The 20,584-nt window shown below is 36.1% G+C and overlaps 3 protein-coding genes across 4 annotated transcripts; 2 read left to right on the top strand and 1 right to left on the bottom strand.

Moving 5' to 3' along the window:
* The first annotated feature begins 15,235 nt into the window (after positions 1 to 15,235).
* Positions 15,236 to 16,319, top strand: LOC141646057 (uncharacterized). Its single transcript, XM_074454146.1, has 2 exons — positions 15,236 to 15,601; positions 15,746 to 16,319. The coding sequence occupies exons 1-2, from the start codon at positions 15,437 to 15,439 to the stop codon at positions 16,241 to 16,243; spliced, it is 663 nt and encodes a 220-aa protein (XP_074310247.1). The 5' UTR covers positions 15,236 to 15,436; the 3' UTR covers positions 16,244 to 16,319.
* A 764-nt stretch (positions 16,320 to 17,083) lies between these two features.
* On the top strand, positions 17,084 to 18,514 carry LOC141648992 (aspartic proteinase nepenthesin-1-like). The gene has a single exon (XM_074457697.1). The coding sequence runs from the start codon at positions 17,084 to 17,086 to the stop codon at positions 18,512 to 18,514; it is 1,431 nt and encodes a 476-aa protein (XP_074313798.1).
* Positions 18,515 to 18,574: 60 nt separating this feature from the next.
* On the bottom strand, positions 18,575 to 20,215 carry LOC141647582 (uncharacterized). 2 transcript variants are annotated; one of them, XM_074455829.1, is made up of 3 exons: positions 19,678 to 20,215; positions 19,417 to 19,488; positions 18,575 to 18,970 (listed from the first exon to the last, which is right to left on the bottom strand). In XM_074455829.1, exons 1-3 carry the CDS (start codon positions 20,125 to 20,127, stop codon positions 18,800 to 18,802), a joined length of 693 nt encoding a protein of 230 aa, XP_074311930.1. In that variant the 5' UTR covers positions 20,128 to 20,215; the 3' UTR covers positions 18,575 to 18,799. The 2 variants fall into 2 exon arrangements, with proteins under 2 accessions (XP_074311930.1, XP_074311931.1); XM_074455830.1 differs by having other exon boundaries at positions 19,417 to 19,485.
* Positions 20,216 to 20,584: the final 369 nt, after the last annotated feature.

The following is a 20,584-nucleotide window of genomic DNA, read 5'->3' as shown; positions in this document are numbered from 1 at the left end:
CAATTATCAGATCATGACCAGAAAAAACGAAATCCAACATATCTACCCAAACAAACAAATTTTATTTACTCCTTCACTCTATTTCACACTACCATTTCTATAGTCTACAATTGCAATTTTATTCATATTTTATGAAAGGTTCATAATTACTTAGGGAGGGACCTCTACCTATTTTAGAAAACTTAATAGTCGCTGCCCATTTAGTTGACTTGCCTTTATAATATGTACTCCGTACTTGTTTCTTAGCTTCTTAACGACTATTTCAATTAGTTTTATGTGCTTCAAACAACACCACCCCCAAAGCTCAACCTATATACCAAATACAAGAGGGTGCCAAAGTTACATAAATTACCGACCTATAATGTCAATACAGAAATCTAATTAGAATTCGGACTACTTCCTCATTTAGTATCAACGAGCACATTAAAGGCATTTACCTCTCCTTGTACCCTTCCGCAGGATCACTGAAACCATAATGAACATCTAAGTCTAAATTATATTAAATAATTCACGTAAATTGTCAAATAAAAAGGAAGAACACAGTAAATATCGACATTTAGCAAATATCGAAATTTAGCAGAAACATTCAGTATGTGGTGGAAAATAAAAATGAATGGTGAGAAATATTACTTGCAAACAACGCGATTAAGACATTTATTTCGCTCTCTTTTGTTCTTCCCAAAAGGGGTCGTCGCCATCATCATCATTATCACTCTCTTCATCAGTAGTGCTTTTCTCTTTGTTGTCATCACTGTCGTCGTCATCATCATCAATGTCATCACGCCATAATACAACATGGAGAAAAATCTTGTCTCAAATGGCAGAGCTGCATGAAGAAATCATAACAATTTTTAAATTTTAATAAAGAAATTGAATACGTCATAACTTATCTAGCCGATTCACCTTTACTCACACTCTTACTCTGTTAGATTCTAAAGTTCCGTGACCTGACAAGTTTCAAATCAGTAAATTTTCAGTCAGGCCTAGATTATCTTAATATATTCATCATTTGAAATATGTTGAGGTTTTAAAACGTTTCAATAACGTTCATATTGTTCAATTAGCTTGCCACTCTTAAACACTTTTTAGGGTTTTTTCTAATTGTAGGAGCCACCCGAGAAGACATTCGATTTCCGTCTTACAAAGTAACAAAACTAATAAGATCAATGAAATGGTTGTGGGTATTGGAATATAGTTCAATGTGATCAGCGTATCATGTTGCCTTTTCTAAATAGGATCGTCCTCATCAACCATATAATAAATCTTTGTAAGAAGAAAACATTTTTTTTTAAAAAAAAGGATATGGAGCTTGTTCTATGTAAGGATATGGCGCTTGTCCTCTCCCTAGCTCCCTCCCTCTCTCTCAATATAAACTAAACCAAACAGAGTGTCTCTCCACCCTCTCCACTTTTCCCTCTCAAACTGGGGCATGCCCAAGACAACCTCTGCCTCCTTTCTTCTATCCCTCATTCCCTCTCTCCAATCTGAACCATAGAAAAAAGAGCCTTTCTCCCTTCCTTTCTCCAACTCTCTTCGCTTTTTTCTTCTCAAACTCAACAGAAACCAAACAAATATTCTGTCATCCCTCCCGTTTTTGTGACTATGTGATAGGTATGCACCTAGTCCCATGTAAGCAAGATTTAATGAAAGATTAACCACATATGCAAAAGCAATTTGAACAAAGAGTAAACACAGACGCTCTACCTCCCCCACTATATCCCTCCATCTCAACGCTCTACCTCCCCCACCATATCCCTCCGTCATATCGTACAGAATTAACACCACACCAATCTCGTGAAAACCATCTGTGAATTTAAAATGTATCTACCCAGTCATATCTGATTCAAACCCACGTGCTCCAACAAAATCTATAGGCTTAGCATTCACAGAAGGTTTCACTTTCAGACTCACTTGCACCTTCCCAAGACCACCACAAAGATAACAATGCATACTAAAAAGACACTCAACGTCCTTTTAACGAACTTTGGTTTATGGTAACTCACTGATTCTCTTGTGGTTTACCTATGATCTCCATGGATGATGTTATCAAAGAAACTGTATTTATAAGGTTAATTATTTGAAGATAGGAAACAATATGAGAGTTATTTATGTATGTGACGTTACTCGTTTTTTTTTTTGCATGGATTACAAACTTACAATAACCCTTCATAAAGCCATCTAATAACTAAAAAAATATGGGGATAACTTAGCAATGGAGTCAGAAAACTTAAGACATTGATGAGTATTTTACGAAAATTAGTCGCTACTTTGACGGTCAACAATGACTCCTGGTCCTCTAACTATCCTCTATCATTCTTTAAAAAATAAATGTGGAAACTTATTATGTGGCTAGATGGTGCAAAGCTAACAGAGAACCGAATCTAAACAACAAAACGTGCCTGTATAGTCTTTTTTATCTTGTAAATTATAGATGGTAAAATAAAAATTTATAGAAAAAAGTTCATAGTCAATAAATCAAAGTTTAATTTCACCAAACTTGCTGATCGAGGAGTCTACTATTCTGTTCTTAAAGACAGTATTGCCCTCAGAGATTTACCAGTTGATTCTTTTCCCTTTTCATCTAACCTTAACAATGATTTCAAAAGTAGTGAGTTAATACGAATGCATGAATAAACATGAGTTAATCAAGTGAAGAAACTAAAATACCAAATATTAAAGAAAAAAGAGAGGGTAAGATGACTAACCTGAAAGTCCGGCAAGACAAAAGATCCTCAGCTTAAGGTTCTTGAAGGAAAACAAGGGATTGTCCTCAAAAAAGAGAAGGCTTGTAAACCTGCAGATTCCAAATATTCGTACACCATGAAAGTGTAACAGTGCCACTGTAAGCAAACATTTTAGAAGCTGAAAGTTTGATTCAGCTCTATAATTGGTGCCTTGAAATGAGGAAGAAATGATTAGCTTTATGTGTCAATCATTTATTGTCACACTCGTGAGGGTGATGTACTACCTCACCACATAATGAATTATATACATAACGGAATGGGATAGAAACAAATTCAATCCAACTGAAACCCGCGGAAGAGCCAAAATAAAACACCACCTATCATCCTACCCCTCAACCGGAACTCCATAAACTACTATGGACTAAATTTGCCTGAACTAATTAATTACTTAAACACAGCAGTTCATAAATCACGAAATTAGGTGACTAACCAAATATATACAAATCAATCTCTAAGAGTCTAAGAGCAGCGATTAATCATACATAAGTCATCCTAAAATTAAAATGAACTCCCATCCCCTTTTCCTTCCCCTCATCCTTCCCCTACGACAACGCCACCCTTGAAAATTGGGTTAAAAAACAGTTTAATTATAAATAGTCAGTGCTGCTACGGAATTTTTGAGTAGAAGCTAGCTAATGGACAATAAATTTAAAAACCTAAATTGGCAGCAATATTACCTTCACTTAAATACAACAACGTGCGACCCTAAATCTCCTCCATTTTCGGCCACCACTCGCGACCTTCGGCTTAGATATCTCCTGCTCCTACCTCTGATACCCAGGCACCAACACCGAAACATATTTACCGAGCTACAAAATAATATTGGGGTGTTAATTAAATAATACGGAGTACGACTAAAAGTAGGGAACAAATATAGAATGAATAAGCTGTGCCACGTACCTGGCCAATTGGATCAAAGTTCAGCAGAAATCAACATGAAATTCACCTGCAACAAGAATAATTGTAGAATTTAAGGGTAGAATATACTACAAAGAAAGAGGGAATTACTTGATTTAGCTATACGACGGTCTAAATTTAGTAGGCGATGGCGAAAAGACGAAGTTGAATACGATGAATCTTGAATTGTTGAAAGTGATGGAAAACAGAAACCTTTTTGGACAACATTGACATTTTAAGTAGTACAATTAAATAGAGTTTCTTTAAAAGGAAGAGGAAATACTCAATTTGTAAACCTAATTGGAATGTAATATTATCTTACATCATCGTTATCAATTCTTACTACCATGGTCCAGCCCTAAAACACTTACTCGTCACTACCGGCTCTGAGACTCAGGCTCCATACACCACCACCACATAACCCTTGTATCCCGAACCTCCTTCTCAGCCGTTCGATAACCATAGCCTCTGACTGAGCTCATAAGCAATATTCTGAAACTTCTCACATTTTAAGAGAGATAGATAGATAGCTAATTTCTTGCTTTTGTATAAACCAGTAACCCACAAGCCAAAGCAACAACACACGAACTCCTAACAAAATTCACAGTGAGTAGTCACAAGTGAAGATAGCTAGACATGAATTAGAACTCTGAGCTCAACACAAATCACCAGCGACAATGCTAGTTTAAGTAATGTTAAAATGAAATAACATGTTGTCTTGGACATCAAGTCCACCAGCTTGTAACCAGCAAAGGAGACCTTCCACTACGAAACTGATTTAGAACATTATCACGTTCACCTTGGGATTTGTCAGCATGAATTGCAGCAGCTCCAAATTGTCGAGACAACTTCCGAGCAAAAAGATCACACGTATTTTTGGTTGCACGGGAGAGACTAACTTTTCATCCTGGTTCTTACGATCACAATATCTGCTAAATCAAATTATCATAACATATACTACTAAATCAAATTATCATAGAAGCATCCAGGGTATGCTGCAAATAAACATTCGAAATATTAAATATAATATGTACATCGAAAAGGCTAAAAAACAAAATGATGGGTTGATATTCCAATAACCTTATTCTGAATATAGATAATATCACTTTTTTTATTAATGACCAATTTTTTAAACAACATAAATGAGCAAGTCCAACAACTGGTTACTTCAAATCAGAACGTTTGCAAAAAAAAAAAAAAAAAACTTTAGCCAACTACCTTATGTTTTGTTTAAACATTGCTCAGAAAGCGGCAAAATTGCTATACCTAACAACTGGCACAAGGTATTGCACCTTGAGACAGGTAGTAAGCATTACATCTTAAAACCGGTAGGTGTAAAAACTTACAAATGTCATTTCACATTCTTCATCCTTAAGATAAAAAATGATTGGAACAGAGGGAGTAGTTCTATGCGAATTGTGAGATTAAAAAGCTTTAAAGTCCTATGACATCCTTCAAGACAGGCAAGTGATCCACGAAAGATGAAAATTACCCGAATCGACAAAGGATGGGAGCAGAGACTTCCACCCTCCCTAATAACTAACGAGAAGAGGGAAAGCGTGAGCAGAACAAAAAAGTTAGCAGGCTAGTAGGTTGGAGGCAATATAGGTAGTCAATGGGCAACACTCAAAACTATTAGCAAATAGTTGTTCATAAACAAAGAGAGTCAACGCCAGAGGAGGGAGAAATACCTCTATAGGTGCGCCGGATGAGTAACCTCCGTCATGGCAATTCCCAAGCCAGATGCGTAGACGCCAAATACGGGGCTACCAGAACAAGATCACACATAGGATCAACACGGCTCCATGTAACAGGACTGATAGACGTCTGTCTAAGAAAGTGCAGGCGCATAAGCATCTTCATGATCCCGTTTCTAGGCCTGTCGACAGCGTATCGTTATAAACCAGAGAGCATTGGCAGTATTTCAACCGGGGGTATGGATACAATCAAATTCAAAACAAATGTATGCCGCAACAGGCACAGGGGTAATAAAGGAAGGAGCAAGGCTAAAGTAGCTGTTCTTACGTTTAAATGTTGAACGAAGTCCCGCACTGCCGCCACAAGGAAGGGTCTGCATGTCATCATTGGCGAAAACATAGGCGAAATCATCTGCAAGCGACCCCAACGCAGTACCAATAAATATACGACGCAGGTTCAAGAAGCGACAGCATTTCAACACCTAGTCACAATGTGTAACCACTTGGGCCGAGTCAGGCCTCCATCATCAATGACGCATGGATTCTGTGCTAGGAAGATTTATAATGGAAATCAAAGAGCGCATAAAACACTATGCTAAACACCTAATAATAATATAGTAACATAAGGGAATCAAAATTCGATTGAGTAAAACAGTAGTGAATCACAAGTGCCATAAAGCGATACGTACCTAAGCACAGTTGTCTTTACATGTAGGGGATGAGGTGGGATTTAGGAAGGCTATCTGCAAAAAGCACAAGCACAGTGTTTAAGAAGCAAGCCAAAAATCAATGGTGGGGACACTATTAGTAAGAGAGTGTCCAGTCCCAAAGCACTACATTAAAGTACATGGGCATAAACAACTTACACTAATTACGTAGTAGTAAATAAGAGACCTTTAGAGTGTTACCTGGGCTAAATCCACAGCCCTTCCCGGCTGTTAGTAGGCTCCATCGTCGATCCCCGTCAAATGTGGACCAGTATATCTCGGAGCACTATCCCGCAAGATTCACCTCCTTATTAAAGGGTAAGGATAAGTTTGTTTTCTTCCTTATTGTATAATTCATTTCCAACAACGAATACCAAGAAATCTGAATATAACACCAATTTGATAGTCTTTCTTAAAGACAATGAACTATCAATAATACACCTCCCCTATGTATCCTTCTAATTAAACCCTAACAGTAAAAAACAACCTCAAGCAATTGTAATTCGTTTTTGGCAATGGAATCATGCATTGGCCAGCCAAAAAAAATTATTAAAATTTGGACGAAAATTATGACTAAGATCTGGTGAGCCTTTCAATGTTTTTAAAAAATCGTTAATCTGGAGACAACTAATACATAAATCGCCAGCCTCACTATCATTATCGACCAACTACGTTTAACATCCCCTTTTCTTCCAAAACATTCACAGAAATAAATTAATTATTGGTAAATATCTCCAAATCTCGTACAAATTCAACCATAGATTTCAAAATAAAAACACTCAATTAAACATTTATTTTACGCCCCTTTGTATACTTCTAATGAAACCTTAGCAGTAAAAAACAACCTCAAGTAATTGCAATTTGTTTTTGGCAATGGAATCATGCATTGGCCAGCCAAAAATAATATTAAAATCGAAGAATTCCTGTCATTATATGAAAATACTATAAATATGAGGGCAACAAACTGTCTGCGAGTTCGCTAACCTTTTAAGCGCACTTTGAGGAATTCCCGCCGCAGGAGCATCTCCACGATTCCATCCTCAGGAACTAATAAGGCCTGCATTTAAAGGACAATATAACAAACAATAATTAGGGTAAACGGACCTAAAATAACACATGAGCATTCAAGATCCAAAGGGAGAAATACTAAGGAGACCCAAACGAAAACAAATCATAAAACTGAACTAAACACCAAAAATGGGATTCAAAATCGCTTGTAAATGCTATATCCAATTTGAATCGATTAGAACCAAATAATAAATAACGAAATAAAATGAGAAAAGGCAATGAAAAAGCCAAACCCAATTAGAATCCAAATAATAAATAAATAAATCAAATGAGAAAAGGCAGCGAATTGATAAAGTAAATTTGAGCTGATAAAAGAGTTAGGAGTGACCTGATAGTCTAGGAAAGGAAGGGGGTAAGATGTGGCTAATAGCATCAGTCTATAAAAGAGAATTCGAAGACCGAAAATGCAACCTGCTCGCCATGCCTCTTCAGCAAATAACGATATCAAACTGAAATAAACAACAAAAAATGGGATTCAGTATCGTTTGTAAGAAGGAGAAAATACCAGCAACAAACGAAATTAAGCTCGTCAAAAATCCATTATAATTGAAGAGTAACTCAAACATCTCAAACATGTATACTTGCCCTAGCCTAGCCAAGAAACGTCGTCTAATCACCAACCTTGCTACCAAAACAAAAGGCAGTAACACAATTTTACCCTAAACTTGTTAGAAAACAACACAACGTCTAGTCGTCTACAATTTGAGATCCTAAATGTGTGTTAAAGGTTCAACCAAATATAAACCATGAAAAAAAAAAAAAAATTGGCCGTAAACAATTGGCATGTCGCAAACCTTTTAGAAACACTAACTGCAATTCCAGCCCCGGACCATTTTCACAACTCCATCTCAAAGAACTAACATATCCTGAATACAAATGATAACATATTAGACAATAATGAAGCAATTCCAGCCGCATTTAAACGAAATCAACAACAAAGATGGGACTTTAAATCGTTTTTAATAAAAAGGAGAAAATACCTCAGCCCCAAGAGATCCTAACCCAGAAATCAAAGATGGAACTGACAAAAAAAAAATAAACGAACATAACTGCATAAGTAAGGTAAAAGCCAAGAGATGCTCCAAAATGGTAACAACAAGAACAATAACAAACACAAATTGAAATAATGGTACAAAATTTTACCTTCTAGAATAGATAGCAACGCCAGAAACAGATCCAATCCCGGGACCATTTTAACGACTCCATTTAACGGACTATAAAACCCTAAATAAATGTAAAGGAGTAGTAAACAATAATAGCAATAATAAATTAAATTATTTGCATCTTTGGAAATAATGAGCCAGAATCAAGGCATAATTAGAATCGTCAAAAACGTAAATCTAAGACAACACCGGCAACAACCAATATCCAACAAAGGAATCGTGATAATACTATCAAAAATAATAACGAAATCAAACTGAAATAAACGTAAAAAATGGAATTCAGAGGAAATACCTTTGAGAGGATTTTCGATTTTCCGATTCGGTTAGAGCTGCTAGGGTTTGCGAACGGAGTTGTATTGAGGATTGAGAAGAGCGAGTTTGATGAGAATGAGCGGTGTAGATGGACAGAATGGAAAGATAAGAATGTGGCTGTGAGTAAAGGAAAAAGGAAGGGACAAGATACAAAGGGGAAGATCTGACGGTAGAGGGGAGACTTGCTCCCGCACTATTCATAGCTACAGTCGCAGCAAGTTCTCCCTTTTTAAAGGGTAAGGATTAGGGTAGGTTCTTTTGGACTCAACATTAATATTACTAGCATGGGTGCCCGGCTTCGCCCGGGCTACCTGCATCTGGCATTAAAATATATTTTCAATTAACTAAAACTATTTTAAAGTTGCATAACTCATAAATATCATTAATATCATAAATATCACTAATATATTTTTCTATAATACGGAGTATATCTTAAAAGTACAGTGAAATAAATTATGAGACAAATTCACTATTCCCGCTATTAATATTTTACTTAAATCGATTGCTTAGCTAATTTTTTCATATATACTTACTTTTGTTCTTAAAATTGTTACTTTTATTACCTTCATTATTATTACTTTTACTTTCACTACTCCCGCCGTAATTATTGTTACTTTCACTACTTGTACATAAATATTGATAATTTCACTACTCCCGTTGTTATTTATGTTATTTTCACTACTCCCGCTCGCTGTTAATATTGTTACTTTGACTATTCAAATGGGTGATGACTATCATATTACTATATCCAATATTACTACAATTCTTTTCACTACTAACAGAATTACTTTTACTCTTTGCAATGACTGATTTACTATATCCAATTAAGGTTACTTTTATTACTCTCACTACTCGAAATAAATATATCACATATATACATTAAATAAATATATTACATATATGCATTAAATTAATTAAGTCGAAATAATTATGTAATATTATATTTCTTTGGAAAGGTGGCTTGATTTATTTACTTTTTAATAGTTTTCAAAATATAATATACTTATATTATATTTGTTTATGTTAAAATAATAAACATCTTTATACTAATTAATATCATAAGTGGGGCATGTTTATTTTAAGGAAAATTACCATATTCCTTGTTCTCTAAATTTATATTTCAACCAAAACTATATAATATTTACATTAAAGCCTCTTATTCAGGTCCATCGCACAGTGCTATTAATTTAAAACTATATAGTATAATTAATTTTTATAAATTTATTTAATTACATAAAAGTCCATTGGTTTCTGGAATTAATATATAGTATTGATTATTATTATTCTTATTGATATCATTATTATTATATTACTTTATTTACTTTATATACTATTATTATTATTATATTATTATTATTATATTTATTAATAATTAATTCGTATTTTTTATATTATTATATTTATGTTTAATATATTTATTATTATTATTATTATTATTTTATTAATATATTCATTATTATTAATATTATTTATAATATATTTAGTATTATTAATATTATTATATTTAATATTATTATATTAATAATTTATTATTTTATTAATATATTCATTATTATTAATATTATTAATTACATATTCATTATTATTATTATTATTATTATTATTATTATTATTAATTACATATTCATTATTATTATTATTATTATTATTATTATTATTATTATTATTATTATTATTATTATTATTATTATTATTATTATTATTATTATTATTATTTCAGTTCAATTTATTTTAGATAAGTTCAGTTCAGTTCAATTCAGCTCATTAAGTTCCGTTTAGTTCACTTTAGACAATTTCAGTCCAAAAGAACATGGCCTAGTCTAATGTCTTTCTAAGTTTTGTTAACCAAGTCCTAGTTTTCGGGTGTAGTTCTATTCTTTAAGAAGTAGTGTTTAGGCCTTGTTCTTTTGGACTGAAACTGATCTGATCTGATCTGAACTGAACTGAACTTATAAGATCTGAACTGAACTTATAGGATCTAAACTGAACTTATAGGATCTTAACTGAACTTATAGGATATGAACTGAACTTAAATTAAGTGACGTATAAAATCTGAACTGAACTTATAGGATCTGATCTGAACTAAACTAAACTTATAAGATCTGAACTGAACTTATAGGATCTAAAGTGAACTTAAATTAAGTGACGTGTAGAATTTGAACTGAACTTAACTGAACCGCACTTATAAGATCTGAACTGAACTGAAATTATAGGATATGAACGGAACTGAACTTATAGGATCTGAACTAAACTTATAGGATCTAAACATAACTTAAATTAAGTGACTTTAAGTCTAAAATAACATGACCTTAGTTTCTTAGTCAATTTCCTATTTTCATGTTTGTAGCTGTTAGACGTTTTTTGTAAGGCTTTTTATATAGCTATCTTTTATATGAATAATATAATTCCTTTCAGCATGCTTTTACTATTATCAAAGTCTTTGTAAAATCAACATTTGATACCCGAGCAAGGTTAAGAGTGTGAGTGATAAGAGTAAAAAAAAATGTCTACCTCTTAAAAGTTTGTGCAACCATCAATTCCGAAGTTCGATGTGATTATGATTTTTGGTCAATGACGATAGAAAACTTTTTAAGGAGCAAGGAGCCTGGCGGAGGAAGGAATTCCTACAGCGTCAATTGGGACATCTAAAGGTAAACAAACTTCTGTTTCAGTCAATTGTCAGAGAAATTTTGGAAAACGATTCTTGACAAAAAAAACATCTAAAGCAATATGGGAATCAATGAAACAAAAGTATCAAGGGTCCACAAAGGTGAAAAGGGCCCAATTCCAAGCATCAATAAGGGAGTTTGAGTTATTTGCTATGAAGGATGGAGAAAAGGTACACACCTTTTTAGGGAGGACCCTAACTGTGGTAAACAAAATGAAGTCAAATGGTGAGAAAATGGAACAGAGTACTGTGGTTAGTTAAGTGCTTAGATCATTAACACAAAAGTTTAATTATGATGTGTGTTCGATAGAGGAGTCAAATGATCTAGATACTTTAAGCATTGATGAATTACATGGGAGCCTACTTGTCCATGAACAAAGGATGCAGAGTTGCCAAGAGGAGGAACATGGGTTAAAGGTTGTTCAGGAAGATAGACCAGGAAGAGAAAGAGGACGAGGCACGTTTAGAGGCGGGCGTGTCAGAGGTAGAGGGAAACAACCCGTGAATAAATCACTCATTGAATGCTATAATTGCCACAACTTGGGATAATTTGTAATACCCCCTTCTTACCCGGCCAAACTAATTAGGAGATGTTACCATCTCGGTTTCCCGAGGCGGTGAATCGGAGATATAAAAAAAAACATTTATTATAAATGATAGTTTAGTGAATTACATAAACGTAAAATTAAATGAATGAATAAATAATAGAATACAACTCATGACTACTATCTATGTTATCTATCAACTATCCAAGTACTCGACTCCAAATCCAAAGCGCGTTCCGTCTCCTGCGTGACACCAAAACAACATGTACTCAACCTGCTCCCCATATGATCAGAAATATCATATGGATCGACACAGGCCACCCCGAAAATAGGTGACAATTAGACAGACACACAACACGTCAACAACAACGACAACAACAACAACAACAACAACAACAACAACAACAACAACAACAACAACAACAACAACAACAACAACAACAACAACAACAACAACAACAACAACAACAACAACAACAACAACAACAACAACAACAACAACAACAACAACAACAACAACAACAACAACAACAACAACAACAACAACAACAACAACAACAACAACAACAACAACAACAACAACAACAACAACAACAACAACAACAACAACAACAACAACAACAACAACAACAACAACAACAACAACAACAACAACAACAACAACAACAACAACAACAACAACAACAACAACAACAACAACAACAACAACAACAACAACAACAACAACAACAACAACAACAACAACAACAACAACAACAACAACAACAACAACAACAACAACATAGCCTTAATCCCAAAATAATTTGGGGTCGGCTGACATGAGTCATCCTTTAGAACCGTCTATGGGTGAACGCACGGCTCAAAATGAGAATAGAAAAGGGAAAATGAAAAACCAAAGGGAGAGCAAAAATGTAATGCAAAGTCAAGGTAAACTTACAGGTTTTAAAATCGAATTCCGGATTTCTTTTATAAAAACTTAAAATTAAATCGAGAGAAAAGATTAAAAAGATTTTGAAAACCGAAATAGAATTAAGGATCCGGAATGCCTTAAAAGTAAACCAAGTGAAAAATATAAAAAAGTGGTTGGTGAAAAAATGTAATGAAGGGGAGAAGAACAAATAAATAAATTTTTAAATTAAATAAAAACACTAAATATGTCAAAAAACCATCAAATACTAAAAATCCACATGTATCCTTTCCCTCCATTGTGCCCTCTCCGTCACCATACTCTCCTCAAGCCCAGAAATACTAAAAACACTAAAGATGTGAATTGGAAATTGGCCATGGATGACGAATACAACGCTCTTATTAGCAATAGGACGTGGGATTTACTCCCGCGCCCGCCTAATGTGAATGTCATTCGTTCTATGTGGATATTTCATCATAAGTTTCAGTCTAATGGTTCTTTTGAGCGACATAAGGCTCGTCTTATAGGTGACGGGCAGACTCAGCAGGTCGGTATCGACTGTGGCGAGACATTTAGCTCCGTTGTCAAACCCGCATCCATCCGGGTTGTCCTAAGTTTGGCTCTCTCTCACCATTGGCCGATACATCAGTTAGATGTAAAGAATGCTTTTCTTCACGGTAATCTCAATGAAACCGTCCTGCATCAACCACTTGGCTATAAAGACACACAATGACCGTCTTACGTTTGCTTGCTGCGAAAGTCGCTCTATGGTCTTAAGCAAGCCTCCCGTGCGTGGTACAAACGGTTTGCGGACTTTGTCCACACCATCGGTTTTGAGCATAGTAAGTGTGATCACTCTCTTTTCATTTATAAAGATGGTCATCATCTAGCCTTCTTATTGCTTTATGTTGACGATATAATACTCACTGCGTGCACTGAAGCATTAAAAAAATCCATTATGGCTCGTCTTAGCTCGGAATTCGCTATGAAGGACCTCGGTCCCTTAAGTTTTTTTCTTGGTATTGCGGTAACACGCACACGCAGCAACATGTTTCTCTCGCAGTCCAAGTATGCTTTAGGTATCCTTGATCGTGCTGGCATGGCCTCTTGTAAGCCATCCTCTATACCCGTGGATACCAAAGCGAAACTCAGTTTGGTTGATAGCCCCCCGTGCTCAGACCCGTCCTTATATCGCAGCCTTGCCGGTGCCCTTCAATACCTTACTATAACCCATCCCGATATCTCGTATGCACTTCAGCAATTGTATCTATTTATGCACAATCCTATGGAGTCGCATATGAATGCTCTCAAATGTGTCCTTCGGTATGTCAAGGGTACTGCTCATTATGGCCTCACATTGAACTCGTCCCCTGCCACCTCCCTCACGTCATATACTGACGCCGATCGGGTGGGTTGCCCGGACACTCGCCGCTCCAAAGTGGCTATTGCGAGTTCCTTGGTGATAATCTCATATCATGGGCCTCCAAACGACAACCTGCGTTGTCTCGTTCGAGTGTCGATGCTGAGTACCGCGGCGTTGCGAATGTTGTTTCTGAATCGTGCTGGCTCCGTAATCTCTTGCTCGAGCTCCATCACCCGCTTTCTAAGGCAACGCTCGTCTACTGTGATAATATCCATGCCATCTATCTTGCTGGCAACCTCGTCCAACATCAGCGCACTAAGCACATTGAGTTGGATATCCACTTCATTCGCGAAAAGGTAGCTCGTGGTGACGTCCGTGTTCATCATGTTCCCTCCCGTCACCAGTTAGCAGACATTTTCACGAAAGGGCTGCCCTCTGTTCTCTTTAATGACTTCCGAGACAGTCTTAACGTCCGTCCTCATCCCGATAAAACTTCGGGGGTGTGTTAGAATATATGCGTAAATAAAGTATTTATTTACTTACCATATCCTTAGTGATTGTGTATTTTATATTAGTAGCAAGTATCGCTGTAGTTAGGGTAAATATCTTGTACATTGTAATTGTATTTATACGGACCTCCTTAATCAATAATACTCAAGCATTAATCTTCTTACACATATTTCCGACTTTTCTTCTCATTTACAATGTTCCATAGTTTGTCTATCGGATTAGTTTCCCTATTTTGGCAATAGATACCCTTTTTGTAACATCTTATATAGGCCAACATCATTCAGATAATCATACATAACTAACTAATAAAATCCTGGAGAAACAATCTTCCTTTGGCAAAACCAAAAGCCGGTTAAGCAACCCATAGGCCATAATGCCAAAAGTTGCTGAAAGGCAAGGCAATGAGGCAATAATGGTCATAGTCAGACAGACGTACCATACCTTAATGCTCAACTATCAGTAACTACACCTTGCGTATTGCATTCCTGCACAGTGCTTAAAATAATCATAAAACTTGAAAATAACAACATAGACAAATCACAATACTCAACTTATTTAATCTCATTGCTGGGGTTTTTTACTTTGAACTACTTTTTCCGACGGTACTTTAATTTTAAACGTAAATTTCATCATGTGTCATTCAGATACGATCTTTTTATAATGTACGTGCATCCTGCTATCACCCCCACATTATTATTTAATGTTTCTGTGCATTTTTTCTGGTTTCCATTAAATTGAAAGTAATCCTGACTAGGACTCCACTTAATTAATTTATTTGCCATAGCCCATAATAGTATAAGAAATGAACACCTACCTATCTATCTACTAACACACTAATCAATTCTTATCAGAAATATGGGAGCGGTGAATTATTTGGATACAATTTTGGTACCTTTGAGTTTATTTCTTACGGTTGGATACCATGTATTTCTATGGCACAACTTTAAGCACAATCCTTCAATTATCATTGTTGGAATCAACACTCTTAAGAGGAGACAATGGCTTCAAGGCATCAAACTGGTAATTAAATTCTTCATTTGTTCCATTTGGTTATATACGTTTTTCAAAATATATGAGTCTGGTTTTGTATCATGTTAGCATGAGACCGTCCTATTAGAAATTGATCCATATTATTTTTTTTTTACTATCAATTCATTGTAACAGGGTGATGACAAAAAGGAGATACTGGCGGTACAAAGCCTAAGGAACGCTCTAATGGAAACCATATTAACAGCAACAATAACCATGCTCATAACCATGGCATTAGCAGCCTTAGCTAACAATGCATACAAGGGAAGCAACCTAATGGCGGAGACACCGTTTTTCGGGTCACAATCAGGTCGCATCATCGTCCTTAAATTTGGGTCGGTCTTGGTTTTCCTACTCACTAGCTTCTTATGTAGCTCAATAGCAATTGGATACTTGGTGGACTCTAATTTCTTAATCAACGCGACCGGTGAGTTATTAGGACGGGCCTATACGAGAATTGTGCTAGAAAGAGGGTTCATAATGGGAGTAGTAGGGAGTAGAATGTTGTGTATTAGTCTGACTTTGTTGTTGTGGTTGTTTGGGCCTGTGCCTGTGGTTGTATCTTCTGTTGTTATGCTATGGGTTTTATATGGGCTTGATTATGCTGATAAAGCACACTATATAACCAAGTAAAGAAATGTAAGTACAAGATTGAGAATCATTTGTGTTTAATAAGAGTTGTTTGAATAATACATTTGTAATTTGTTAATGATGCTCTTCTTAATCATGGTGCATGATTGTCAAGTACAAAATTGTCAATCTGGGCCGGCTCGTCGAGCCCTTCAAATCGTCTAGGTTAAAACATGGCCCGTGCTCGGCCAAATCGAGCTCGAGCCGAATTTGGACAAATTTGAGGCGAGCTCGAGCTGAGTTTGGACAAATCTGAGGCGAGCTCGAGCCGAGTTTGGACAAATCTGAGGCGAGCCCGAGCTCACCAAGACTTAGGTCGAAAGCTTGTTATATACTCCCTCAGTCTTTTGTATTTTAAAAATGAACTTGATGAACAATTTAATCATTTACACTCTTTTGTTCCACTTGGCATTTAATAATTGGCCCTTTTCTTTTTTCCTTGGTCTTTGTGCCAAAACCAAATGACAACAATTGACCGGGACGAAGGGAGTAATATTTATAATAATATTAACTTTAATTACAAAATGAGCTCGATTCGAACTCGAGCTTCAATTTTCTAGGTTCAACGAACTTCGAGCCGAGCCCCAACTCAAAATTCCTAGACAAGCTCGAGCTTAGATCGGCTCGTTTACAGCATAGATAATGCTAGATTGCTAGGAGTTGCATCCTTTAATTCTTAATATGGTGGTGGATCACTGGTGATATGAGAATAAAAGTTTACTTTTTAGGGTAGATTTTGTACTATGTACTTTGTAACAAAAAATGTTAAATGAATTCGTGCGTATTTAACAAATTATATCATGTATTTAGCAAATTACTATATACTTGTAAATGATCAAAACAATGACTAGGCTTAACCCAACCTGGTCGCCATTCCTAGTTGCTGTTCTCCTATACGCTCTTGCTGAAATGGTGAATACAAAAGCAGACGTTAAAAATGGAGGCCTACATCTTCGAATGATTCATATCGACGCTCCGAATTCGCCAATGTACCAACCCGAACTCACTAAGTTCGAAAGAGTCGAAAGATTGATAACCATCTCCAACTCTAGAATGCACTACCTTGCTACAAAAACTTCACTTCAGGGAAACTGGTCCACATTCCATGAACAAGACGTGACGTCGTCTCAATTAAAACTTCAATGGTTCACCTACTATGTCCATGTTTCAATCGGACAATTTCATGATGCCGGTCGGCCTTACCATGATAATTTCCTTGCTCTCGACACTGGAAGCGATGTCATTTGGACACAGTGCGAAGGTTGTAGACATTGTTTTGAACAACGAGGCCCTTATTTTCCAAAAAGTAGATCTCAGACATATCATCCTTTTACGCGTTATGATTGTCCTTCCGGCAGTTGGAGGGGAGACCATTGCGAAGCTGACATATCATATGATGATAGAACGAGGATGAAGGGGATTTGGGCCAAGGAGATGTTCACCTTTACGTCTCCTGGTTTGAGTGACAAATCCTTTGAAGACCTCGATTTTGTTTGTGCTATGGATACATATAACTTCATTGCAGGTAATTATCATAACAACATCATCACAGGAGTCTTAGGGATGAGTAAAGGCCATAATTCGTTAATTTCGCAACTAAACGACCAAGATGGAGGCCAATTCACATATTGTCTCCAAGACCATAATGACTATCACGGTACTTACAGCCAAATGTTCCTTAGTTTCGGAAATTATTTGAATAGACCCCCTGTAATGTCCGTCACTCCAATACTCCCGGTTTTAGGCAGTCAGTTCTACTACGTGAGCCTGAAAGGGATTAGTGTAGATGGGGCAAGACTCAACATACCACCAAATTTGTTTGCTCCAAGACGCAGCAATTCTGGTGGAACCATATTCGATACTGGCGCATCCTTCAGCTTCATTGTCTCGGGTGCTTTTGATATTCTAAAAGATGCAATAGCAACTTATGTTGGACTCCATAACCATAATTTAAGGATAAGGGGGCACCAAAATATCTACAATCTTGAGGCCTGTTGGGAGCCGGTTTCAGGTTCAGCCAACGCATATTTTCCGACCATTACCTTCCATTTACAGAATAATGCGGATTTAGTCGTACAACCCAAGGAAATGTTTCCTGCATTCCCATACCCAGGAGTCCCTCACCCTGGTATGTATTGTATGAGTGCAATGCGAGCACACGCTAATCTTAACATAATTGGAGCGTACCAACAAATTAATCAGCGAGTGGTAATTGACGTTAGGAGATCAGCACTCTCTTTTGTTGCGACTGATTGCTCTACGAGCACCTTGTGATAATCCACACTCGCAAAACATAAATATATGATGTATTTTTTTCTTACAATAAACTCAATATTGATTAATGAAAAGATACACAACTTGGGACCCAATGCCAAGATTGATTAGTGAGAAAATATATGTTGTGTTTAACAGTGCACCAGAAAAATGTCGATGTATTCGCCATTGATCATCAACAATTCAGCATATATAACGAGCAATTACATACACGGAGCACATTACTTCAATTCTATATACCTCCTAAATAATTCAACCAGCCATGATTTTGATATTCAGCATTTATCAGATAAACTTTCTAAGCTCAACCTTGGCAAGACTAATAACGCTTTCGGCTATGCTCTCAATGGATGTCGATGGTGACCCCATTATTGTGCTATCCATACTCAAGCTTGTACTCTCCGTTGTGCTCCTTCCACCAACCGATTCTACTTTACTTTCTTCTGTTCTCGCACTCTAAACAAACAAACAAACAAAAAAAGAAAACCATCTAATCTTTTAGTATCAACACAAGAATAAAATCTTAGTGTCACCGGGATAGAAATTAGATGACAGACATATTAGACATTACCCTTGTGTCTAGTGTTAATAATGAATAGAGGTTGTTTCCAGACGACAGAGATAAAAATCGTGTTATATAATTACACTAAATGGTTGTAATCGGCAGCCAATTTAGTACTCGTAATTTAATCAACTCAACTAAAAATGGAAATATTATTTGGTATTAAAATTACGCCTAAAAATTGAACGGAAAAATTCTTGTGTCCTCCAGGAGTATCGTCTTCCTTACGCCTAAAACAAATCTACCAAAAAATATTATAAAAGATTAGGGGTAAGGAGTACGTTCCTCCCGGACACAAGAATTTTTCAAATTGAACATACAAAATTAGCAATAAATCCACCTCAAATAGTCCTTCCTTATTCTTCTTCTTCTCCATTGCCTTCTCTCGCAACGGAATTGGAGACATCTTCTGCTGCACATTTATCACAAAACCCACAAATTCCAGCTCATTATTAATCAAATTTCCGAAGCCCCGAAAAACTAGTTACTCGTACAATATCCTAGTGACGATTACAGCTAAATTACCATGTTTATTAGCTCCTAGTGTCAAATAAATAAAATCATATTCATATAATTTCAAATATAGGAAGAGAGTAGTTACCATAGAAGCATGCTTGAGCTGATTCAATCGAAAAAGCCGATCAACCTCCATTTCGAGCTCTCTTTGGAGCTCACCTCGTTCCTCCAACTCATACAATTGAAAATCAAGGAACTTTTCTCTTTCTTCAAGTAATTTCTCAGTCTTTTCTCTATCTAACCTTAACCTCTCCATCTTTAGCCTGACAGCAGTCAGCTCTTCAGCTAAAGATGCATCAATGGTCTCGACCGGATTAGCCAAAACCCGGAAATTTTCCTTATTAGAATGGTCATTATTAATTGGGAAGAATGAGAAGGAATTGTTAATTTGACATTTCTTAGGTGATTTTGTGATTTGGGTTGAATTTGAATTTGAATTTGGGAAAATGATGATGTTTCTGGGCTGTAAGGGTTTTCGGAAGCCGTGTTTTGAGTGGTGGGACGGTTGAGTCGTCGCGGAATTGGCCGTAAGCATTTTGAACGGAGGATAGGAGAGATTGAAGAGTGAGTGAAGAAGGGATGGGATAATGTTTGGTTGTTAAATATAGTTGGCTTGTTGTAAATGAGGTTTTGAATTTGAATGAAGAGGAGCGGCAACGGCTATATAGTGGATTACTGAGTTGTTAACTTGGAATCATGTTCTTGGTTAGGCGTTGTTTTCTTCTAATCAACTTTTTGTGGAAAAAAGTTGCAACATTTTTGTTTTGTCATGGAATATTATCATAACATAAAGGTTGTTAGGCTCCTTCATAAGCTATATCTACCATCTATTTACCGTATTTTGTGCATATACAAATTTTATTGAAAATGGATAATATCCGTCATAAGCTGAAAACGGATAGTGCATCTCTCACAAAACGCAGATGGATAGTGCAAGTGAGGGTATCCATCTCCCCCAATTTGCACTATCCATTTGCATTTTGTGAGAGGGC

The sequence above is a fragment of the Silene latifolia genome, chromosome 3, assembly GCF_048544455.1.
Source record: "Silene latifolia isolate original U9 population chromosome 3, ASM4854445v1, whole genome shotgun sequence".
Taxonomy (NCBI): Eukaryota; Viridiplantae; Streptophyta; class Magnoliopsida; order Caryophyllales; family Caryophyllaceae; genus Silene; species Silene latifolia.
The sequence above is the reverse complement of the archived record's forward strand: the minus strand, read 5'-3'. Positions and strand labels throughout refer to the sequence as shown.